This window comes from Caenorhabditis remanei, chromosome IV, assembly GCF_010183535.1.
Source record: "Caenorhabditis remanei strain PX506 chromosome IV, whole genome shotgun sequence".
NCBI lineage: Eukaryota > Metazoa > Nematoda > Chromadorea > Rhabditida > Rhabditidae > Caenorhabditis > Caenorhabditis remanei.
Window position 1 is genome coordinate 22,417,068 of NC_071331.1, and position 24,057 is coordinate 22,441,124.

A 24,057-nucleotide genomic window follows, 5' to 3' on the forward strand; every position below is an offset into this window, starting at 1 on the left:
AACGGCTGTAAGGATTGCGATGAAACAAATCAAATTTTGGATGGCTGGAAACTATTGAACACCTTCCAAGTGCCTCTAAATCTTAAAATCGTAGAAGAACGTCATCTTTTCGAATACTTCGTTAACGATGTCGATATGAACTTGTATTTGGAGAATTCTTGAGCTCTGCATCTTGTCAAACCGAAACAAGATTACTTGCCTACCAGCGGAATGGATAACAAGAGATATGATCAATTTGGATAACAACTTCACTGACGAATGAAGATATCAACATGTCATGAAAAAAATGGATTGAAGGAAGATCCCTCCTGTTAATTAATTCTCTACTTTTTCAGTTCCCCCCATTTTTTTTCTCTATTACCTTCGGCCATACTTTACTCCCTTTTCCTCGTCCTACCAGGTCTATCGCCTCGTGAGGGGCTTGATCCAGTCTTTTGTAAGCTTTTATGATTATATTTTCCAGTCAATAAACAATTAAAGATCATTATGGAAAATGCAAGTCGAAATCGAGAAAATCGAATTGACAAAAATAATGGACGCCTCAAGACCGGTATGTTGTCTACTTAATGATTTTTGTTTGAAGAATAAAATTACAGGGACAATACTTCAATGTCGCTCCCCCCGGATTGTACATTTCAAATAAAACTGTCTTCTGTTTTTGCAATAATTTTCAAAAATCAAATATATTTTACTAATCTGAAATGCAGAGTTTGTCAATTCTACAATAATTTGCCAATTTCGACTTCCCCGATTTCATTTAGGAAAAATGCGATTTTTTCAGTTTTTAAATGAAAATATCTAGTTGCCGGTGGCAAGGTACCCTCATAACCCTGTAGTTCTCCGAGTCCTCACAATAAATACGCAACGACACTCCGCCAAAGCCTCACGCGCCTACCGTAACCTCAGCGCGTCAGTTCACGTGGACACGTGTACTCCACGTGGAAACAAGTAGTTTCTGGAGTCGGTTGGCTTTCAGAGTTAGTTCTAGTTTTAGCGTTGGTTGTTTTAACTATTGTTTTGTATGTTTTACGCTCTCTTATTCTAATTTCTTGCAATAAAGGCCGGATGGCTATTCGTTAACGTGCCGCGGTCCGGGCTAGAATGACTTTTTTGGCCATTTTTGCGTTTTTTGGCACTATTTCCCGGCCCACATTTTTCGTATTTTTCGTTGGAAATAAAAATTTACGCAGAAAAAATATATCAAGAAGGTATCAGACCTTTTGTTAAAAACAGTGTGAACAAGACAGGTTTAAAAAATAATATTTTATTATTTAAAAAAAAGGAACAAATTCTGAACATTTTTTTATTTAAAGATTCCTCCTGTGAAGTCGTCCAATTCGAAGGCCTCGAATAGCTCGAGGGCTTCATGATCGCGCGCATTGAAGATGCTGATTAATGCGACATTTGTCCCATTTTGGAGCGTTTCGTATCCTCCTTCAGTGTCCAAGTAGAATGGCCATGGAGTCCGCATCCGTTGCAACTCCTCCAAATTCGCGATGATCTCTTCATAATGTCTTGTCAGCTCATCCGGACTGAATCGAATAAGATGATTATTGTTCACAATTTTCCGGAATATCGTGTTTCCCATTCCATGAGAGATTTTTTGGTGAGTGTGGAAGATGATTAGGTCCTTGACCGCTCCTTTAGCAATAGGTGTTTGCTTTCTGATTTTTGGGCACAGTTTTCCGAGCAGTGCCTTATCGTGTTGAATTTGGCTCATTTTTTCGATGATGATGAGGGAATTGTTCTGAAAAAAGTGATATAATTTCAAGATAGGGGAGCGGTGCCTATATACATGTGCATCAAATGTGTAATTTCAATCATGACGGCTCAGTTATTCATTCACACTGATTTTTCGAATAAAGTCATGAAACAGAATTGTATACGAATGCCAACATCAAGCCAAATCGAATAATTTCGGTTCCTCCTCCATCAAATTTGTCATAAAAATAGCGATGATTATACTTTTCTGAATCCGCAAGTCACACTGATTTTAAATGTATAACTTTCACTACTATACGATTAAAACTGACTGAGATACTGGACGATTTGTAAAAATCCGATTTTAGAAAATTTTTTCGAAAATCTATACCTATTTGAGTCCTAGTCAGGTTTTTAAGCTTAAATTATCAAAAATCAGATAGATTTTCAGTGAAATATGATACAGTTAACTCACCTTTTACACAGAAATCTCCAATTGTTGAGAGGAAATCAATAATAATAGAGGGGAATAGGGGTATTAGAATTTTAAAAGAATCAAAGGGAGACCAGCCATTCAGTAGGCAGTCGAGAAGGCAGAATGAGAATCGATGGTCGATGGATTCGAAGGACACAGGATGACAGGTGGTGTACGCAGTCACATTGAGAGCGCGCGCCTTCTGGGAAACGGTGGGGAACGAGATGGTGCGCGCTCTCAGAATCCTTGCGCCAGGAGGTTCGCGCGCTCTCAGAATGTCTGCGTACACCATCTGTCTTACTGTACCCTTCGAATCGTCGACCATCTATTCTTATTCTGCCTTTTCGATTGCCTACTGAATGGCTGGTCTACCCTACCTTCTGATTCTTATAAAATTCTAATACCCTTCCCTCTCTCATTATTATCGATCTCTCCCCACCAACTGGAGATTGCTGTGTGAAACGTGAGTTGACTGTAGATCTGTGCACCCCCTCCTAGAATTCTGACCAATTTATCTGTTTATCAATTGTAAATTTGTCTGCAAATACATGTTTTAAGGTTACAAGTTTTCAGACTTGCACTCTCTCCAATTCAGCAATTGACAGTCGACACGCACTACATTGCACGTTCTCCACGTCGACGATCCGTGATCTGCTTCTCCAGCTCTGCAGAGTTGGCCAACCAGGAGAGCACTCGGAGAGCACAAGGAGTTTCTGGAGCATTTGGAAGTGAGAGCAACAAGAAAGTGTTGAGTGGATTCCAAATTCACAAGTTGCTAAAGCACCGGGAGCCAGTGGACAATTGGAGGAGAGCTCTCAAAAAGCACAAGAGTTTCTGGAGCACTTACTGGCTCAGACACTCCCAACCTGCACCGTCAGAAGTCAGAGCAACACGGGAAGAAAGTGTTGAGTGTCCACCACTCCATCGAACGTCATTCCCTGACTTTTGTGTATAACCTCTGACATGGTCACCGGGAACTGTGGTAGACGGTTTCCTTGTTGTCCTGTATAAATATCAATAGTTCAGGCTGTATAAGAATAAAGTTACCTTTCGAGCACCAGGTATTCCCGCGATTGACGGATACCAATAATGGCTCCAATTGAAAAGAAAGCATTTATCGCAAAGTAAGTTACCCACACCTCAAATTCACTTTCCATTATCTGACCAATTTCAGAGAAAACTTCGAAAAAGGGCCACCTGGAGAAAAGTTGAATACCATCCACCCCAAAATGGAGTCTCCGCGGCCAACAACTGTTTTAGGAAAGGAGGTAAAGGCGTTGTGCGATGAAAAAGTTGTTATGGAACCTGAGAACCAGGAAAAATGTTTGGTGTTTCTTAAAATTCATAATTTCAGTTTTCCATTTTCGTTAACTATTTATAATGTAATGTTGTTTGTTAAGCATATCAGATCTTAATAAAGTTTTTTGAACTCAATTTTAGTTTTCCTCTTGAATCTACCTAAATGTGATATCAAATATTGGAAACGCGGATCGACACAGCGAGGATTTGCCTTTATTGCTAACAAGGGAAGTACTTAACCATAGGAAAAGTTTGACGGGTCATAACTCGGTTCACAGAGACATTTAGCAGAATTTGATTTCAGATTTGGAATCTACAGACTCGAAAGTATCAGGGACCAAATTCTTGAGTCGTTTGAAGGAGGACACTTCGAGTATTTCCCTTGTGAGAAAATGAGCACACGAAATTATAGTTTTTGTACAAATTGGACTATTCGTTATCCAGTAGACACCGATTTTCCAATTGGAATGTACAAAATGTTTCGAATAAGGAAGTGTTATCTTTGTTTTTCAAAATAACGGATTTATTGACATTTTAGAGAATTTTCAGAGAGCAGAATCCATGCCAAGACAGTTATTACACGAAAACTACAGTAACCCGTTGTAAATCGCGTCGAGACCCAAATCGCTCCAAACCTACGCATGATTATACTTTTCTGAACCGTCTCGACGAGCTGAATCAGAAAATCACAATTGCAATCAATTTGAACCAAATCCGACCGAATTATGACAGATTTTAAGAAAAATGGGTTACTGTAGTGTTCGTGGTGAGACCCAAACTTGTGTGTACTTTCCTGAAAGCTCTCGACTCTCTGATTCCTAATCTATCATTATTTTCCGAAAAAAAGTCACCTGATGTGCAGATGACCTTCGCTCTCTCCCACCAATAAAAGTGTCTGCATGTCTGCCGTCTCTTCTGGAAAACGTATCCCTCGGAACAAGAGGTCATTTCGGCTGTGGAGATTCTTTTATCATACATCTCTTACCAGGACCCTGTGGTGAGCGCTCTTAGAATCCTTGCGTGTCATCTGTCCTTACATTTGTTCTTTGAATCATCGACCATCTATTCTCATTCTGCCTTTCTGACTGCCTACTGAATGGCAGGTCCCTCTTTTGATTCTTATAAAATTCTAATACCCTTCCCTCTCTCATTATTATCGATCTCTCCCCACCAACTGGAGATTGCTGTGTGAAACGTGAGTTGACTGTAGATCTGTGCACCCCCTCTTAGAATTCTGACCAGTTTATCTGATTATCAATTGTACATTTGTCTGCAAATACATATTTTACGGTTACCGACTTTCAGACTCATGAAAATCTCATATCGCCTCTGCATTTATCACGTTACCTTTTTTTTTTTTGAAAATTTGAAATTGATTTGAATAATGCTTTTCCAGGTAGCATGACACAACCCAATTCATCGGCTCCGAATCCACGTTTGCATAAGGGGAAAAACGCGAGAAACCGTGTCACGGAGAAGATGCCGAATTTCTGGACGGTTTAGGAATGGAAAAGAAACGGCATGTTTGGAAAAACGACCACATCTTATGGCATTGCAAGCTCGGAGGAAGGCAAAGCACTTCTCGAGGAACAGCGTTTTCCAAGAGCATGCCGATTTCCGAAACCTGAAGAGAAAAGTGGAAGAAGCAAAATAGACGAAGTACTGTCATCTGATGATGAGGAAGAAGAATAAGACCAGAACGATGAAGATTACGTGAGGAAGAATTATTTAATAGTTTATTGCATTGTATTTCACTTTAGGTATTCTCAACTGCATACGGCAAACAAAGGAATAGGGGCTCTGGAATAAGGGCGACGAAAAAGAGTGGAACTGGTTCAAAGGGTCAGAGAAAAGGAAGATGTCAGTGTTTCCGATGAAGATGATGAAGAATAAGAGGGTGGACCAGAAGATAAAGTCGTTTCCAATATTATTGCTGGAAATTGCTGTGTAAAAGGGGAGTCTACTGTAGTCCCCTAAAGAGTTTCAGTTGTTGTCAGTAGTATTCCGTTTGCTGACCAATTTGAACTTATTTATTCTAATTTCAGAAAATCATTCCCCTCGGACAATGCCTTTATATCAATTTCGGCAAATAACCTGTTCAATTATCGTCCCGCAAAGAACTGGATGACGTATGTGTTATTTAATTACCCCCGTCAGTACTGACATGTAAAATTTTAGGTTCAAATTCACCCACCACTACCCAATGGATACCAACGCGGAGCAAGACTTGGCGTTGGGGATCATTAAAAGGAATCGTGGAGAAGAAGAGTTATCTGAACGTCAAATTCAATTTTATAATTCTCGACTGTTAACCAATTCTCAAAGTGTATGTACGTCCCCTTTAACCTCTGCAAATCTTTCAATTATATAGCTTTGTGAAAATTTCTGAATTTTTTGAAAAAAAAACGCATGCTCACAATTGTTCATTGATATATACTCGGCTACTTTCCGCTACAGTTGCGCAGCACTAACGCAGCAGTTATTCGTAGAGTTTACTCCTGCTGCGTCAGAGGCGCGCAAGTGTTGCATGAATGCTGCACAGTTGTTGCATCAGTGCTGCCGGCGTGCTGCATGCTCTCATTACTTCTCGTTTCTAATCAGTATAGTTAATTTGTGAACAGAATAACAGAAATAACTATTAATATTTATTTTAAGATTATAAAATTTAAAAAAAAAGCAGAAACAAAAAACTTAGAAACGTCATTGAAATTCCATGTTGACCGGCACTCGGTGAAGTTTCCAAGTTCCTAATATCTGTAGACGTCCGGTGCCCCAAGCTCATCGACTCTAGAACTGAAAAAGAATATTTCAATGAAATTCGGTTGGGAAACAACTCACATTTTTAGATCATCTCTTGCTGAAAACGCATCAAAAGTCCAAGTTTATTATCGAATAGGCGAATTATGTCGATCAGCTGCTCTCTCTGACTCGTTTCTGCCATCCAGACACATTCTTCTTCTGAAAAATAATATTTTCAAAAAATAGAGTAAAAATAAGTCGGAAAAATGATAAAACTTGTCAAATAGACAATAAAGAATCATTGGAAAAAATGGAAAAATGCAGCCAAGGTCCAATTTGCATTGGAGCGAATATACAGTTGCTGCGCGACTGTTGTGAGATTGTTGCACAACTGGTGCATACCCCAAAAACAAGGGAACCATCAGTCGCAGTGACGTGAAAGCTGTGTAACTGTTGCATATGTTCTGATTTTTCCTAATTGCTGTGGAACTGTTGCTATCTTGTCGCGTAACTGTTGCAAAAGCTGTGAATGCTGCGTAACTGTTGCAAAAGCTGTGAATGCTGCGTAACTGTTGCGGGAAGTAGCCGAGTAGGTCTCCTTGTCAGCTTTCATTGTTAGAATTTTATGAACTCCTTGTAAATCTCCAAAGAGTGCAGTATAAATATTGAATAAATATTTTTATTCTCCAATAAACTTTGAAAAATAAAATGTTATTTAATTCTTTTAAACATTTTCCAAAATATGTAATGTGCAAATGATACAACCAGCGGATGTGTTTTGTTGTACGTATAAAATGAGCTGCTCGAAAATTTAGAGCTCCATTTCTTGGCTTTATTATGTGCAATAAAGCATTTTTAATGCGATTTTGAAATGTGGGTTTGTTTTATAGCCAGAAAAAATCATTACTAGATTTCCCGGGTAGCAGAATTCAGAACCGATGTTTCTATCAGGGACGAGCGGCAACCCGGCAATCCGGCAGTTGCCGGTTTCAAAAATCGGCAATTTTCAACAATTTTCGGCAACATGTATTAATAAGGGTTTTTCCTAAGTCGGGAGAAAAAACGCCAGTGATAGTTGCTTTGAATAAATGCGAGTATTTTCCCATTTTATCGAAAAATTTTCAAAATTTTTTTTAGAAAAGCAAGAAATATCGACTTTTGTATTACTTTTGTCGAATTCAGTTTGAAAATTGAACAGATTTAAAAAAGAAAACTGCATAAAACAAAAAGTCGGCAACCCGGCAACGGCAATGCATTTTAAAAAGTCTGCGATTCCGGCAATACGGCAGCATTGCCGCTCGTCCCTGGGTTCCTATGCAATCTTAACAAAATGTGACTACAAAAATAAAGCTCTACTTTTGATCTATAAGATCCATTAAAAATCTACTTGCTCATACTTGCAAATTTACGGCCCGGCCCGGCGCAAAGGTCCGGCCCAAAGGCCCGGCTTCAAAAATAGGTACCTATTTTTTACCAAATTTTTTTTGAATTTTTTTTGAAATTTTACATTAAAAATTTCAATTTTTTGATGCATAACTATCGTTTGATTGAATTCTCAAGTATAGTAAAAAATTCGACTTTTTTGGGAAAAAATTCAAAAAAATTCAAATGTTCGTTTAAAAGAAAAAATTGGTAAAAATGATAGTTTTTTAAAAAAACCATACATTCTAGCTGTAGGAGTGAAAACGTGTTTTTTAAACGCTTTTTTTTTGCTTTAAATTGTATTTTTCAGCCCAAAAATTATCTTTTTCTCTGAAGTTCCAACGGAAATTGATCGTTTTTTACTTAAAACTCATGAATTTTGTTTAAAAACTTTTTTTTGCTCAAAATTGACGATTTGTGAATTTTATTCAGAAAATTCCAGAGAAAGTGTTTTTTTTACTCAAAATTGACCATTTTTAGCCCAAAAAGAGATGATTACACCGTTCTCTATATATTGTATAACTTCATACAAAAATGAAAAACTACAATAACTACAAAAATTAATTTCAGGGATATCGTGGCCGGAATCATGCTGATGTTCATCACACTCACGTCTTCTCCCAGTTATTTTGTTTTGTTTCAATAATCTCTTATCCTTTTGTTTAATGAAAATTAGTTGATATTTATATATTGTTTACACTGTGAAAGGCCAACATCAGTCTGGGCCAGGAATAATGCCACCAACCGCGGCTCCGCCCCCCCCTTCAAGGGGAAGGCAGAGAGCGTGGTGGCAACAGCAGTCTCGGGCCAACTGGCTCTAGAGACACGCATTGTATGCAAACACTGCGTACTGCAGTTTCTCATCCCACTCCGTCGGAATCAACGTAATCTTCTTCAGCACTGTCTGAATTGTTCTGTTGAATCGTTCCACTCCTCCGTTCATCCTCGAGTGATACCCTTTAGTTTTAATCAACTTGATTTTCGACATCGTCGCAATCTTCTCAAAGGTAGCGTTTGCAAACTCTAACCCCTGATCCGTCAATATTGCCTTCGGAATTCTCCCTTCTTTCAACATCCAACTCTCCAAAAACGCTTTAGCCACCGTCTCAGCCGACTTATTCGGAATCGCCACCACCCCCGCGTACTTGCTGAACAGATCCACAATCGACAACACGTATCGATTTCCACTGGAACTCAACCCGAAATCCAACAAATCCAACGCCACGATCTCCAACGGCTCACTTGCTTCAGCCAAACGGATATTGACATCTCCGTTGACACCGATTGAAGCAAGTGAGCCGTTGGAGATCGTGGCGTTGGATTTGTTGGATTTCGGGTTGAGTTCCAGTGGAAATCGATACGTGTTGTCGATTGTGGATCTGTTCAGCAAGTACGCGGGGGTGGTGGCGATTCCGAATAAGTCGGCTGAGACGGTGGCTAAAGCGTTTTTGGAGAGTTGGATGTTAATGAAAGAAGAAAGCTGGAAGAAGATCGTAGAGAAATTGGAAAATGGGAACCAAGAGGGAAAAGTGGAAGTTCCAGGATGTGGAGAAAAAGACATGAGGGAATTTATGATGATGGGAGGAGAATTGATGTTTGTGACTAAGTATGGAGCTGCGTTGAGGGTGGTGCCGGCGGAAAAGCGGAAAGAATTGTTTCTGGAGGCACATGGAGGTACATTCGGAGGGCATTGGAATCCGGAGAAAGTAGACGCGATGTTGGGGAAGAAGTTTTGGTGGCCAGGAATGAGGGCATGGATTGGAAAATGGTCGAAAGAGTGTCAACAGTGTCTGTGCGGGAATGCCAAACGGATATTGACATCTCCGTTGACACCGATTGAAGCAAGTGAGCCGTTGGAGATCGTGGCGTTGGATTTGTTGGATTTCGGGTTGAGTTCCAGTGGAAATCGATACGTGTTGTCGATTGTGGATCTGTTCAGCAAGTACGCGGGGGTGGTGGCGATTCCGAATAAGTCGGCTGAGACGGTGGCTAAAGCGTTTTTGGAGAGTTGGATGTTAATGAAAGAAGAAAGCTGGAAGAAGATCGTAGAGAAATTGGAAAATGGGAACCAAGAGGGAAAAGTGGAAGTTCCAGGATGTGGAGAAAAAGACATGAGGGAATTTATGATGATGGGAGGAGAATTGATGTTTGTGACTAAGTATGGAGCTGCGTTGAGGGTGGTGCCGGCGGAAAAGCGGAAAGAATTGTTTCTGGAGGCACATGGAGGTACATTCGGAGGGCATTGGAATCCGGAGAAAGTAGACGCGATGTTGGGGAAGAAGTTTTGGTGGCCAGGAATGAGGGCATGGATTGGAAAATGGTCGAAAGAGTGTCAACAGTGTCTGTGCGGGAATGCCAAACGGATATTGACATCTCCGTTGACACCGATTGAAGCAAGTGAGCCGTTGGAGATCGTGGCGTTGGATTTGTTGGATTTCGGGTTGAGTTCCAGTGGAAATCGATACGTGTTGTCGATTGTGGATCTGTTCAGCAAGTACGCGGGGGTGGTGGCGATTCCGAATAAGTCGGCTGAGACGGTGGCTAAAGCGTTTTTGGAGAGTTGGATGTTGAAAGAAGGGAGAATTCCGAAGGCAATATTGACGGATCAGGGGTTAGAGTTTGCAAACGCTACCTTTGAGAAGATTGCGACGATGTCGAAAATCAAGTTGATTAAAACTAAAGGGTATCACTCGAGGATGAACGGAGGAGTGGAACGATTCAACAGAACAATTCAGACAGTGCTGAAGAAGATTACGTTGATTCCGACGGAGTGGGATGAGAAACTGCAGTACGCAGTGTTCGCATACAATGCGTGTAAGCATGAGACGACTGGGGAGAGTCCACATTTTCTGATGTATGGAAGAGATCCGAGAATACCGCTGAAGGTTGATCAGGAGGAGTTGGTGGGGAAGTATCAGGTGGACGTAGACGAGTATAAGTTACGCCACGCTGAACAGATGCATTTGGCTCAGGAGGCAGCAAGGGAGCATATGAAGAAGGAGCGAGAAAGTATGAAAGAGAGCTTTGATGAGAAGCATAATGTGGCTGGGAGGAAGTATCCAGTAGTAGGAGATAGAGTAATGGTGAAGATTCCTGCGGAAAAGTTGGGAGCGAGAAATGCGAAGCTGGTGAATGAATGGAAAGGGCCGTACAGGGTGGTAGAAACTACGGAAAACTCGGCAAGCGTACAGTTCATGGGAGGAGAAGAGAAGTTATGGATCCCTTGGGAGCAACTCCGGAAGGTTCCAAAAGAAGTAGTGGATATGAAGTGTGAGACTAGCGCGAGAAGGGGGCAGCGTGGCAGAAAAAAGAAGGCAGTGGTAAATGTAGTAGAACAAAGGAAACTATGTGAAGGAGAAAAAGAGAATTTGACATTGGATAATGTGAAATTTTACAGGAAAGCGGATGGAGAAGAGTGCGGCTGCAAGAGAGGAAACGCTCATTTCGTTGATGGATACGGGAATAGATCGTATGACCCCAAAAGCTTGGCACTGAAGATGTTGGCTAAAAATGAGAAGATAACGCCGGAAGATGTGAATCTGATGGTCTACGATGAAGAATTCCAGAAGAAACTCGGGAAGTCTGAAAGACTCGAGGCGCTCCGAAGATTCGCGGAAATCTGTCCAACGTGGGCGCAGAAGATCATGACGGGAGCGGTGGAGGAGTTCGAAGTCGAGTGGAAAGAGGCCGCTGACAGCTTGAAAAGGGAGGTGCTACAGAAAAATCAGCCGAAGAAAGCAACAATCAAGGAAAAGTTTATCCTGATTGGACAAAGAATGAATGTGAAGAGTAGAGCCGTTTTTGAAGTCCGATCGGCAACGATCTCTACATGGAAGCAAAAGTTCGACTGGGATCAGGTGGAGAAGGCAGTGATTTTGGTGGAGTGGACAAGAAAGGAGCAAGAATTGGAAGGACTGATGCACCTAGTGGAGGAGATTGCCAAGGAAGTTCAGGAGGTGGTGGTCGTTCCGGCCAAAATGGAGTGTGCATTCGATGAGGTTGAAGGAGTCACGGCCCAGTGGAAGAAAACTCGGAAAACGGCGTTGAACGTGGAAATAGTGGATCCATTGAAGCCAGTTGGAACGAAAAAGACTCCATTGATATTGGCGGAGTGGAGGTCTGGATCGCTGGAGAAGATAGTCGAATACCTGGAGCTGGCTGTTCCAAGTCACCCAGTGGTGGATCGTCTGAAGGAGGAGGTGACGAGTGAGCCGAGAGCGAAGAAACCAAGGGGACAGTAGCAGTCGAGGCGAAGGAGCCGAATAATTGTGTAAATTGTTTTTATAATTGTTTGAGTATTACCGGTTTTAATGAGACCTTGAAGTCACTAGGACAAGTAGGTTGTTTTCTTTTCTGAGGTCACTAGGACAAGTAGTTTTTCTTTCTTTTCTGAGGTCACTAGGACAAATTAATTATTATTTGGTAGTGTTATATGTTAAGGAGTAGGGTGAGTGACTGCGGTGGATGAGGACTAGTGAGTCGAATGTAAGCCGAGTTGTAGTGTGCCGTTGCTGTCACCGGTCAGGGGTCCGGTATTTAAGAGGAGGGGGAAGTTGCCGGTGGGCATTCTCGCCGAATCCAACACCCCATTCTTACGGTACACGCACAGACTCGCAACGACGCTCCGCTATCCCGCCACGTGGCTAAGCCCATCTCCACGCAAGATTAACAGTTCTTTTTAGTTTTTACTTTTCTAAGGTAATTTCTCCCCGTTTTTGTTTGTTTTCTGTGCTGATTTACGATTATTCTCTTGTTCTTTTACTGTTTATTCTTGGATAAGAATAAATTGGTGTTTTCGAGTATCAAATCTCGTTCTGTTCGTCAAAAAGGCCGCTGAATCCGTAACCACCGGATAATTTCCAAATGCCCCATTACTCGGGAAATACGGTATCTCCCCGGTTCCAATCTTTTCTTGCTCCTTTCTAGTTGTAACGTGATCCGTTGGAAGACGTAATCGATATAAGAACATGAAAAGTATAAACTTTATTAACAAAAAGCATTCATTAAGTTTTCAACCAAATCCTTATTGTGATGGAGGTTCGCTGGAAAACAATATTTGATTGTCAATCTTTTCATATCATTCTTACCAATGAATTCCAAAAATTTTCGCCTTTTTCCCGTCAAGTTCTCCGTTGGCTCCAATTACTGATTCCTCTCCACTAAAGGTTCCATAAAAAATTCCGCTCGGGTACTTGGTGATATACCATTCATTATTCTCACAAATCATTCCAAAAAATTGGAATATATTGATATTCGGTCCTGTTGGTACCTCGGGACTCTCGGAAGTTAAGGCATACTGAACATAATTGGTGGAGTATATGTAACAAGATAACACTTACTGCGTCATAGTAAGAATCATCAGGACGAGGGATTTCGGAGTCGGTGAAATTAAATCTCACGAAGGTCGAGACATCAGTTTTACAGGTGAGATTTCTGACACATCCCGCTTCTTCAGTATACAAAACTTCGCTTCTAACTGAAATAAATGTTTTAATAACTGAATAAACTTACTTATTTTGAGTACAAGGATAAAAAAGTTTATCGAGAAGATCCGGGCATTCGCAGTCTTCACAACCGTATTCATCTTGACAGATAGTCACAGTAACCAATAGAAAGAATAGAAGGTAGTTCATATTGGATGTATGATGATACTGATGACTTTGGATCCCCTTTTATTCCCTTATGTTAATGAACTGACATGGAATAATTACCATATCACATGAAAGGGAGATAGCATACATCAGAAAATCACATGAAAACGGTTCGAATTGTTCTTGTTCTTTTGATTTTATGATTTGAAAAAAACGCTAAATTTCTGATCGGCCCCGGATTTCAAGTATTTCAAACAAAACTTTTAAATTCTAACATTGTAAAAAAAAACTTTAGTTTTCACATTAATATCTTCTTTCATTTTCATTTTTCCACTGTTCTTTTCAATTAGACTGTTTGCAAGAGAAACTGTTTTATGATAAAAGCAAAAGCAAGAAGAAGATTTTAACTTTTTTGCAAATTTGATGAAAAAAAAAGACATTTTCAAGCACGAATGTAGGTTTCTAGACCCAAAAAACCACGAAAACCAGAAATATCTAGCCTATGAACTCAAAAGATCCTCTAAAACCCGCATATCCCAAGTGAGGGTAGAAACCACTACCACTGCATAAAACCGACCAGGGTCAAAAGTTTTTTGTTCTTTTGATTTTTGAAGATATATAGATATCCGGATGTCCGATCTTAATAGAGATTTCGTTCTTTTGATTTTCTGATGTTTGCTATCTCCCTTTCATGTGATATGGTAATTATATCATGTGAGTTCATTAACATAAGGGAATAAAAGGGGATCCAAAGTCATCAGTATCATCATTCCATACCAATATGAACTATCTTCTCTTCTTTCTATTGGTTACTGTAACGATCTGTCAAGATGAATACGGTTGTGAAGATGACTGTGAATGCCCAGATCTTCTCGATAAACTTTTTTGGCCTGGTACTAAAAAAAGATAAGTTCCGTCAGTTATTAAAACATTTGTTTCAGATAGAAGCGAAGTTTTGTATACTGAAGAAGCGGGATGTGTCAGAAACATTACCTGTGAATCATCATATGGCTCGACATTCGTGGCTTTTTATTTCACCGACTCTGAAATTCCTCGTCCTGATAAGTCCTACTATGAAGCAGTAAGTGTTATCTTGTTACATATGTATACTCCCCCAATTATATATACAGTGCGCGTCATAAATATGTGCCACCCCCCAAAAATGGGTGTTCCGTAAAAACGATAAACTTTCGGAAAAAATGATTGTTATAATCGAATTCAGCATACAAAAAAACCTATATTCAGAAGTTTTTACGAATATCTGCCGAAAAATAAGGCCACGCCACAAAAAAATCGAAAAAACGACCGCGTCATAAATATGTGCCACCTCCCAAAAATTGAAAATTTGTTCAACTTTTTGGATTTTTTTCGAAGTTTTCTAAATTTTTTTGTTATTAAATTGATTGTTTACTTCAAATCAATTAACATTACAATGTTTTTCATTTGAAATTCATTTATTCACAAATTTTTTTTATGCGATAGTAGCCAAATTGTCGTATTTTTAGGGTTTTTGAGATAAGAAAGTGCAAAATCTCAAAATAATCAATCTATCAGGGTCTGAAAATATTGATATAGAGTGTCACTAACTGTATGACAAGAACAAGTAAGATTACAGACTCCTAACCCGTTCGTTCAGGCATGTTGAATGTCTCATGCTATACCTTCTGGATACCCAAATGAGATTGGGAAGTCAAACTGTCATCCTGGATGAGTTAGTACCAGATTTTCGGAGCGTTCACACTTTTGCATGTTATTTCTAGATAAGTTACAGACAATTGAATGACATTCGACTGATTCTTGACTCTGTCGAGGATCCTGAGTAGCTCCTGAATCCCAGGAACTGTGAGAAACCATGTATTTTGACATCTGCTGTCGGGAGTATTTTATTTTGTACATATTTGTCGACGAAAATATATATTTGGCAACTTTTAACAATACTTATACCCTCGGTTGCCAGAATTCTGAGCAGGAAGTCATTTTGTGTCCTAAACTTCAAAATCTCAAAGTCTCTAGCCTTGTACTCTACTTACTGGGATTCATAAGCTACTCAGGATCCTCGACAGAGTCAAGAATCAGTCGAATGTCATTCAATTGTCTGTAACTTATCTAGAAATAACATGCAAAAGTGTGAACGCTCCGAAAATCTGGTACTAACTCATCCAGGATGACAGTTTGACTTCCCAATCTCATTTGGGTATCCAGAAGGTATAGCATGAGACATTCAACATGCCTGAACAAACGGGTTAGGAGTCTGTAATCTTACTTGTTCTTGTCATACAGTTAGTGACACTCTATATCAATATTTTCAGACCCTGATAGATTGATTATTTTGAGATTTTGCACTTTCTTATCTCAAAAACCCTAAAAATACGACAATTTGGCTACTATCGCATAAAAAAAATTTGTGAATAAATGAATTTCAAATGAAAAACATTGTAATGTTAATTGATTTGAAGTAAACAATCAATTTAATAACAAAAAAATTTAGAAAACTTCGAAAAAAATCCAAAAAGTTGAACAAATTTTCAATTTTTGGGAGGTGGCACATATTTATGACGCGGTCGTTTTTTCGGTTTTTTGGTGGCATGGCCTTATTTTTCGGCAGATTTTCGTAAAAACTTCTGAATATAGGTTTTTTTGCATGCTGAATTCGATTATAACAATCATTTTTTCCGAAAGTTTATCGTTTTTACGGAACACCCATTTTTGGGGGGTGGCACATATTTATGACGCGCACTGTAGGCTGCCATTTCTTCATCTGCCGAGGTACAAACAGGACCCAATATCGATATATTTCAATATTTTGGAATGATTTATGAGAATAATGAATGGTATATCACCAAATACCCGCATGGAGTTTCCTATAAAAATTCTACGGAAGAGGAATTAGTAATTGGAGCCAACGGAGAACTAGACGGGAAAAAGTCAAAAATTAATTTTTTTGTTTGGTAAGAATAATATAAGAACCCTCCAATTTGAAAATTTTCAATTCTCGAGGCAAATATCAAAAAAGTCGCTGAATTCTGTACTTTTTCAGATTTTTGGGCAATGTGAGAAAGACGCTATTTTTTGTCTCAAAATGCTCAGATATACAGAAAATTTGGTTCAAAATAGTTTCTGCCTATTAAGGGTTTGTTTTTCAAAATATTATAAAGTTACAGCTTTTATTGAATGCTTTAGTTATCTCACAGTTTAGATATGAAAAAATTTATTTAGGTTAATTAATGAAATAATCAACAAAAAAGTAGACAAGATCAAATCCAAGGGACAGATTTCAACTCAGTTGAACTCTGCCCATCCATGGGGACACGCGAAAACTGAGATTTTACATTTTCGGTAGTCCTTTCACATGGGAGGATAGATTTCAACTTTGTTGAATTCTGTCTTTCCAACAAAATAGGAAAGGTCACGCGAGTAAGATAATTTTGTAACTAGGATTATTCTCTCGGTTGAACTTCGTCTAGCACATCCAGAATTGCAGCAATCATGTCTGGAAAAATCATAGTTCTTCTCGAGACCAGGCTCTTTTCTTACCTTTTCTTACCATGACATCCCACGCTTCTCTCAAAAATGCCCATTGGCTCATCACATCAACATGTACTTGTGATAATCTGTAAAAACTAGTTTTTCAGGGAATAAGGAAACTTACCGGGTTTGTAGAATGCAATGTATCTGTATCCTCTTGGAAAAAAAATCTGATAGCAACCAAAAACTACAAATTATTTTCTTTTCCTTGAAAATGAATTTTACGTTACGTTGGCAAAATATTTTCCGGATTCGTACTGTACTTTCAAAAAGCCACGTGAGAAACCCGTGGAAAATGTTTAAATATTGCCAACGTAACGTAAAATTCATTTTCAAGGAAAAGAAAATAATTTGTAGTTTTTGGTTGCTATCAGATTTTTTTTCCAAGAGGATACAGATACATTGCATTCTACAAACCCGGTAAGTTTCCTTATTCCCTGAAAAACTAGTTTTTACAGATTATCACAAGTACATGTTGATGTGATGAGCCAATGGGCATTTTTGAGAGAAGCGTGGGATGTCATGGTAAGAAAAGGTAAGAAAAGAGCCTGGTCTCGAGAAGAACTATGATTTTTCCAGACATGATTGCTGCAATTCTGGATGTGCTAGACGAAGTTCAACCGAGTGAATAATCCTAGTTACAAAATTATCTTACTCGCGTGACCTTTCCTATTTTGTTGGAAAGACAGAATTCAACAAAGTTGAAATCTATCCTCCCATGTGAAAGGACTACCGAAAATGTAAAATCTCAGTTTTCGCGTGTCCCCATGGATGGGCAGAGTTCAACTGAGTTGAAATCTGTCCCTTGGATTTGATCTTGTCTACTTTTTTGTTGATTATTTCATTAATTAACCTAAATAAATTTTTTCATATCTAAACTGTGTAATAAAAGCACTCGCAGAAAAAATTTTAAATATTATGTTCTTCAAACTGGTATCAGACATTGAATCTTGGTTTTATCTTAATAGCCAAAATTTTGTACGACTTGTCAGAAATCAGTTAAAAATTTTAGACTTGAGGCAAAACTGTTGAAAAAAAACAGAATTTAGCGACTTTTTTGATATTTGCCTCGAGAATTGAAAATTTTCAAATTGGAGGGTTCTTATATCGAAAGATTTTTAAATCAAATATTGTTTTACAGCGAACCTTCATCATAATAAGTGTTTTGCTGAAAACTGAATGAATGTTCTTTGTTAATAAAGTTTATACTTCTCATGTTTTCATAGCGATTACATCGGACCCGATCCGAAATTTTGGAATCCTGGGAAACTCAATTTTCCTAAAAAGGGGACCGCGCTATTCAAATTCAAAATTTGTTTTTTTATCAGTCGACGCAGATTTAGGGGCTGACAATAGAATTCTTTTGAAATATGAGCTGTCAAAGTTGTCAAATCGCATATTCTCATCTTATTTTTTTAGTTCACTACCGCTGGGGCTCGAAGCTTCAAGTCAAGTCGAGAAATAAGTCTAACAAGGGAAGTCTTTGGACACTCCACTTTCAAAGTACCTATAAATTTGGTTATAGGTACTTTCAACTACGGGGAGTCCATTTCTGCAGTCAAAACCTGCTAAATATCTCTGCGAGCCGAGTTATGAGCTCTCAAACTTTTCAAGTAGCTAAGCTTTTTTATATGGTATTTCAAATCGACAAGTAGAATACGCTAGATATTCTCTTTTTTGCGACAAGTGAAACCGCTAAGGAACACAAATGGAATCGCGCGGTGGCGTATACAGTAGCGAGCATAAGTGAGTACCCCTAGGTACTTTCATGTGTAACTCAGCTGAATCATGTCCGTTTTGCCTAAACTTTTTTTTGAAAGGAAGCCAAAATATTCAGCAATACGAATATATGTTTTTTGAAAAACTTCCATCACTGATTTTTTCGATAATCGATTTTTCCTGATCTTGATTTGAAAATCCGAAAAAAAACGTTTTATTTTTCTCTTGGAGTTATTGAGTTTTTGATGTCAAAATGATGAAACATGTTCAAATAAACAAAAAATTATGTTGAATTGGCTTCTCAACTCCTGAGCATCGTGCTAGAGCTCCAGAAGTCAAAAGTAGTGCATTCGAAAAAATCTTTATAACTCCTCAAAAAAGGCTTCAAATTAGCCGAAACATGCACCAAAAGACGTGTCTTATGTTTTTCTACAAACCAACATCAAAAAAATACAGTTTAAGAAAAAATAATTTTTCTAATTTTTTCACTAAAATTTTTTTTAATTCCTATTTTTTCTCAATTTCTGGTATTTTGTGACTACAACACGAACAAGGAACACATAAATGTGTTTTATTATGTGTGATAAAGCATCTTGCATGCAGTATTTGAAAGTTATGTTTGTTTTTCATCCAGGAAATACCAGAAATTGAGAAAAAAATAGGAATTAAAAAAAAATTTTAGTGAAAAAATTAAAAAAATTATTTTTTCTTAAACTGTATTTTTTTGATGTTGGTTTGTAGAAAAACTCAAGACACGTCTTTTGGTGCATGTTTCGGCTAATTTGAAGCCTTTTTTGAGGAGTTATAAAGATTTTTTCGAATGCACTACTTTTGACTTCTGGAGCTCTAGCACGATGCTCAGGAGTTGAGAAGCCAATTCAACATAATTTTTTGTTTATTTGAACATGTTTCATCATTTTGACATCAAAAACTCAATAACTCCAAGAGAAAAATAAAAAGTTTTTTTTCGGATTTTCAAATCAAGATCAGGAAAAATCGATTATCGAAAAAATCAGTGATGGAAGTTTTTCAAAAAACATATATTCGTATTGCTGAATATTTTGGCTTCCTTTCAAAAAAAAGTTTAGGCAAAACGGACATGATTCAGCTGAGTTACACATGAAAGTACCTAGGGGTACTCACTTATGCTCGCTACTGTACATATACTGCCCATTTGGAATTCCTTGTGAACAGACTCAACCATATGAAAAGTTTGAAAGCTCATAACTCTGCTCGCAGAGATATTTAGCAGATTTTGATAGCAGAAATGGAATCCCCGTAGTCGAAAGTACCCATAACCAAATTTATAGATAGTTTGAAAGTGGCTTCTCCATAGACTTCCCTTGTAAGTTAGTTTTCGCTTGATGTGGACCAAAATAGTCACTCCATTTGGTATTGGACATGTTTTCGGTCTGAGCAGAAATAACTTGAGTAATGGTAAATTTCCTTAAAATCTTCAGTATCTCGTAGAAAAATGTAACCAAAAAAAGAACACGAGAAGTATAAACTTTATTAACACAGAACATTTATTCAGTTTTCAGCAAAATCCTTATTATGATGGAGGTTCGCTGTAAATCAATAAAACAATATTTGATTGTCAATCTTTTGATGTAATTCTTACCAAGTAAATAAATTAATTTTTGACTTTTTCCCGTCTAGTTCTCCGTTGGCTCCAATTACTAATTCCTCTTCCGTAGAAGTTTTAAAGGTAACTCCATGCGGGTATTTGGTGATATACCATTCATTATTCTCACAAACCATTCCAAAAAATTGAAATATATTGATATTCGGTCCTGTTTGTACCTCGGGATTCAAAGATATGGCACCCTATATATATAATTGGTGGAGTATATGTAACAAGATAACACTTACTGCGGCATAGTTCGAATCAACAGGACGAGGGATTTCAGAGTCGGTGAAATTAAAAGCTACGATGGTCGAAGCATATGATGTCTTACAGGTGATATTTCTGACACATCCCGCTCCTTCAGTATGCAAAGTCTCGTTTTTAGCTGAAATAAATGTTTTAATAATTGACTATTGATTTTCTGTACCTGGCCAAAAAAGTCTATCGAGGAGATCCGGACATTCACAGACTTCTATGCAACCTTGAGATAGGATAGCTACAGAAATCAGTAGAAAGAATAGAAGGTAGTTCATATTGGATGTATGATGATAGTGATACCTTTGGAAGCCCCTTTTATTCCCTTATGTTAATGAACTGACATGACTTCATTACCATATCAAATGACATCAAAAAATCAAATCGAAACGGTTCGAATTGTTCTTGTTCTTTAAATTTTTTGATTTGCCCGGTTCTAGTCATATTTTCAATCATGCTGAACTGCTCAAAACTCTCCGCCTTAGCAGTTTTTTGTCAATTGCGAAAACGTTTCAGAATTGCAAGAAACTCACCACAACTTCAACCACGGCTACACTGGAACCACGACTTCTGGAGAGCAAAAACAAACGACTCACAAGAAAACAATAGAAAGAATAGATGGTAGTTACAACTAGAAAGAAGCAAGAAAAGATTGGAACCGGGTGAGGTGATGAATTGATTAAAACAATAAAATGTGAGGGGGAAAGAAAGGAATTTACATTGTTGGTAATGGCATTCTAATACGGAATAGTATAAGGAAAAGATATGGGTCTTCTTGGAGGATTTGACAGTATGACAAAGGTATTAAGGAAGGGAAAGTGAGATGCGCCAGAAATGAATTTGTAAAGTAGGAGTAATTTCGTTTCCCACCAGTTCACCATCCTCTCTTCTTGATTTCTTCAGGACGCAATCCGTTGTCTTATAAGTTGTTTGTTTCTGCTCTCTTGATGTCGTGGTTGAAGCTGTGTGGTGAGTTCCTTGCAGTCCTGTCTCTCCGCGATTGACTGAAAAAAAGGCAAGTCTTTGGCTTTCAAACTATAATAGATACTTTTGACTTCGGGGAGTCCATTTCTGCAGTCAAAACCTGCTAAATCTCTGTGCGAGCCGAGATATGAGCCCTCAAACTTTTCATTTGGATAAGCTTTTTCACATTGAATTTCACATCGGCCGCATATAAGCGGTTCTATTTGTGTTCCCCAGCGGTTTACCTGTGCTCATACGTTGCAAAAATGAAAACATTTTGTGTATACCATTTGCCGATTTGAAATTACATATAAGAAAGCTTATCCATATGAATAGGTTGAGAGCTCATAACTCGGCTCGCAGAGACATTTAGCAGGTTTCGATTTTAGAGATGGACTCCCGGTGGTCAATAGTACCTATGTAGATAGTTTGAAAGCCGCGTTTCCAAATATTTCCCTTGTGAGGCGGAGAGTTTTGAGCAGTTCAGCATGCATGGAAAAAGGACTAGAACCGGGCAAATCAAAAAGTCAAAAGAACAAGAACAATTCGAACCGTTTTCATGTGATTTTCTGATGTTTGCTATCTCCCTCTCTCATTTGATATGGTATTTATGCCATGTCAGTTCATTAACATAAGGGAATAAAAGGGGATCCAAAGTCATCAGTATCATCATTCCATACCAATATGAACTACCTTCTATTCTTTCTATTGGTTACTGTGACTATCTGTCAAGATGAATACGGGTGTGAAGACTGCGAATGCCCGGATCTTTTCGACAAATATGATTCTCTTGTTGGTGGTAAAAATGAACAAGTTTCGTCAGTTATTGAAGATATTTGTTTCAGATAAAAGCAGCGTTTTGTATACGAAAGAAGCGGGTTGTGTCTATAACATCACTTGTATGACTAGTATCCCCTATCATTGGACTTTAGTGATGTTTCATTTCAACGATTCAGAAATCCCTCTACCTGATAATGCTTTTGATTACGCAGTACGTGTTATCAGAGTGCGGCTCCGGGCAGGGTTCGAAAATTTCATTAAAAAATGATCAAAAAGTTCTCCAAATATCTGGTACACTTCAGTTTTTGTCGATATTCCAAAGCATAGTCGAAAATTCGACTTTTTTGCAAAAAAATTCAAATTTCTACAGGAGCCGGGCCGGGCCGGGCTGAGGAAAATATTTCTGTCGGCCCGGCCCGGAATTTCGCAACGCTGGCTCCGGTTAGGAAAATCCAGGTTTACCAGGATCAAGTAACACCCAAAACAGGTAAATCTGTTTTCACATTTACGGAATTGTTACCCGGATTTTGGAGCCCTGGGCCGCACGCTGCGTGTTGTTTTATTACATATGATTAACCAATTATACCAGTCGGTTCACGTCGCCTAACGGCGACTAAACCTCCTTCTCAACACCACCCTTCTAGGTGTTACAGAAAATCGTGATTGGAGTCCTCTTTTTTTTCTGAATCCGATGAAATCAAAAAATCTTTCACGTCGTCACTTTTTAGAAAACGGCCTATAACTTTTTATGACGTGTACTAATCCGGAAACGGACGACACGTTTGGAATCCTCTATTTTTTCTGAATCCGATGAAATCAAAAAATCTTTCACGTCGTCACTTTTTAGAAAACGGCCTATAACTTTTTATGACGTGGACCAATCCGGAAACGGACGACACGTTTGGAATCCTCCATTTTTTCTGAATCCGATGAAATCAAAAAATCTTTCACGTTCTGACATGGGTTCGAACCAACTAACTGTAGTCAACGTTGCTTAACTCGCCAGATCGGACGCGGCGACGCACCCACTTGATCCATGCGGCCAGGAGAAACGGCGGCCGGGCGAGGAAAGAAAAGGCGACGCTTTGCCGACCGTCTCCCCCCCCCCCCTTTTTCCGCTGTCGATTCCCCAATGCTTTATCAGTGTTTCTGTCTCAGAAGACGTCATTTTAAGAATTTTGAAAAAAGAAAAAGACGGGCATCGAGTGGTGAAAATTTCTGATCTTTTGGTCCAAATTTGAAGAAAATCGGTCCAGTAGGAAGGGCGGTAGGATCGGCGAACCACAGACAAACATACAGAATCTGGTGTTTGTTAATAGTAAAGATTTATAGCTCGCCAGGGCTTCGAATATCGAGGCACCAATCGATTTGATTGTGAACATATTTGAATTTTTTGGAATGGTTTGTGAGAATAGCGAGTGGTATTTCACCAAATACCCGCATGGAATTAGCTATAGAAACTCTACGGGAGAATACATTATTGGAGCCGACGGAGAACTGGACGGGAAAAAGTCAAAAATTGATGAATTTTATTGGTAAGAAATATATCGAAAGGCTGACAATCAAATATTGGTTTACAGCACTCCTCTATCAAAATAAGTATTTTTTTGAAAACTGAATAAATGTTCTTTGTTAATAAAGTTTATACTTTTTCTAATATCGATTACGTCTTCCAACGGATCACGTGTGGGGGAGATAACAAATATCAAAATATCAAAAGAACAGAAACAATCCAAACTGTTTTGTGATGTTTTGAAACTATATATGAAGTCCGGACATTTAGATATTCATATATCATCAAAAATAAAAAGAAACAAAAAACTTTTGACCCGGGTGGGGATCGAACCCTGGTCGGTTTTGCAGTAGTGGTGTTGTCTACCTTCACTGGGGGCATGCGGAGTTTTGAGTGATTTTTAGGTTTTTAGTATAGATTTTTGTGATTTTCGTGAATTTTTGGGCCT

General features: G+C 38.6%; 4 protein-coding genes and 1 pseudogene across 5 annotated transcripts; 2 read left to right on the forward strand and 3 right to left on the reverse strand.

Annotated features, from left to right (window-relative positions):
• Nucleotides 1-1,303: 1,303 nt before the first annotated feature.
• GCK72_015762 (uncharacterized protein) lies at nucleotides 1,304-1,720 on the reverse strand (the record flags this gene model as incomplete). Its single annotated transcript, XM_053731115.1, has 1 exon — nucleotides 1,304-1,720. The coding sequence occupies one exon, from the start codon at nucleotides 1,718-1,720 to the stop codon at nucleotides 1,304-1,306; it is 417 nt and encodes a 138-aa protein (XP_053585887.1).
• Nucleotides 1,721-12,659: 10,939 nt separating this feature from the next.
• On the reverse strand, nucleotides 12,660-13,269 carry GCK72_015763 (uncharacterized protein; the record flags this gene model as incomplete). Its single annotated transcript, XM_053731116.1, has 4 exons — nucleotides 12,660-12,678; nucleotides 12,724-12,932; nucleotides 12,976-13,112; nucleotides 13,161-13,269. The coding sequence occupies 4 exons, from the start codon at nucleotides 13,267-13,269 to the stop codon at nucleotides 12,660-12,662; spliced, it is 474 nt and encodes a 157-aa protein (XP_053585888.1).
• A 739-nt stretch (nucleotides 13,270-14,008) lies between these two features.
• GCK72_015764 lies at nucleotides 14,009-17,384 on the forward strand (annotated as a pseudogene). The gene is made up of 5 exons: nucleotides 14,009-14,120; nucleotides 14,169-14,308; nucleotides 15,241-15,374; nucleotides 17,211-17,287; nucleotides 17,332-17,384. Coding segments are annotated over exons 1-5 (516 nt in total).
• A 2,639-nt stretch (nucleotides 17,385-20,023) lies between these two features.
• GCK72_015765 (uncharacterized protein) lies at nucleotides 20,024-20,631 on the reverse strand (the record flags this gene model as incomplete). The annotated part of the gene is made up of 4 exons (XM_053731117.1): nucleotides 20,024-20,039; nucleotides 20,093-20,298; nucleotides 20,344-20,483; nucleotides 20,526-20,631. The coding sequence occupies 4 exons, from the start codon at nucleotides 20,629-20,631 to the stop codon at nucleotides 20,024-20,026; spliced, it is 468 nt and encodes a 155-aa protein (XP_053585889.1).
• Nucleotides 20,632-22,000: 1,369 nt separating this feature from the next.
• GCK72_015766 (uncharacterized protein) lies at nucleotides 22,001-23,695 on the forward strand (the record flags this gene model as incomplete). Its single annotated transcript, XM_053731118.1, has 4 exons — nucleotides 22,001-22,115; nucleotides 22,162-22,307; nucleotides 23,429-23,631; nucleotides 23,677-23,695. The coding sequence occupies 4 exons, from the start codon at nucleotides 22,001-22,003 to the stop codon at nucleotides 23,693-23,695; spliced, it is 483 nt and encodes a 160-aa protein (XP_053585890.1).
• Between the last annotated feature and the right edge of the window lie 362 nt (nucleotides 23,696-24,057).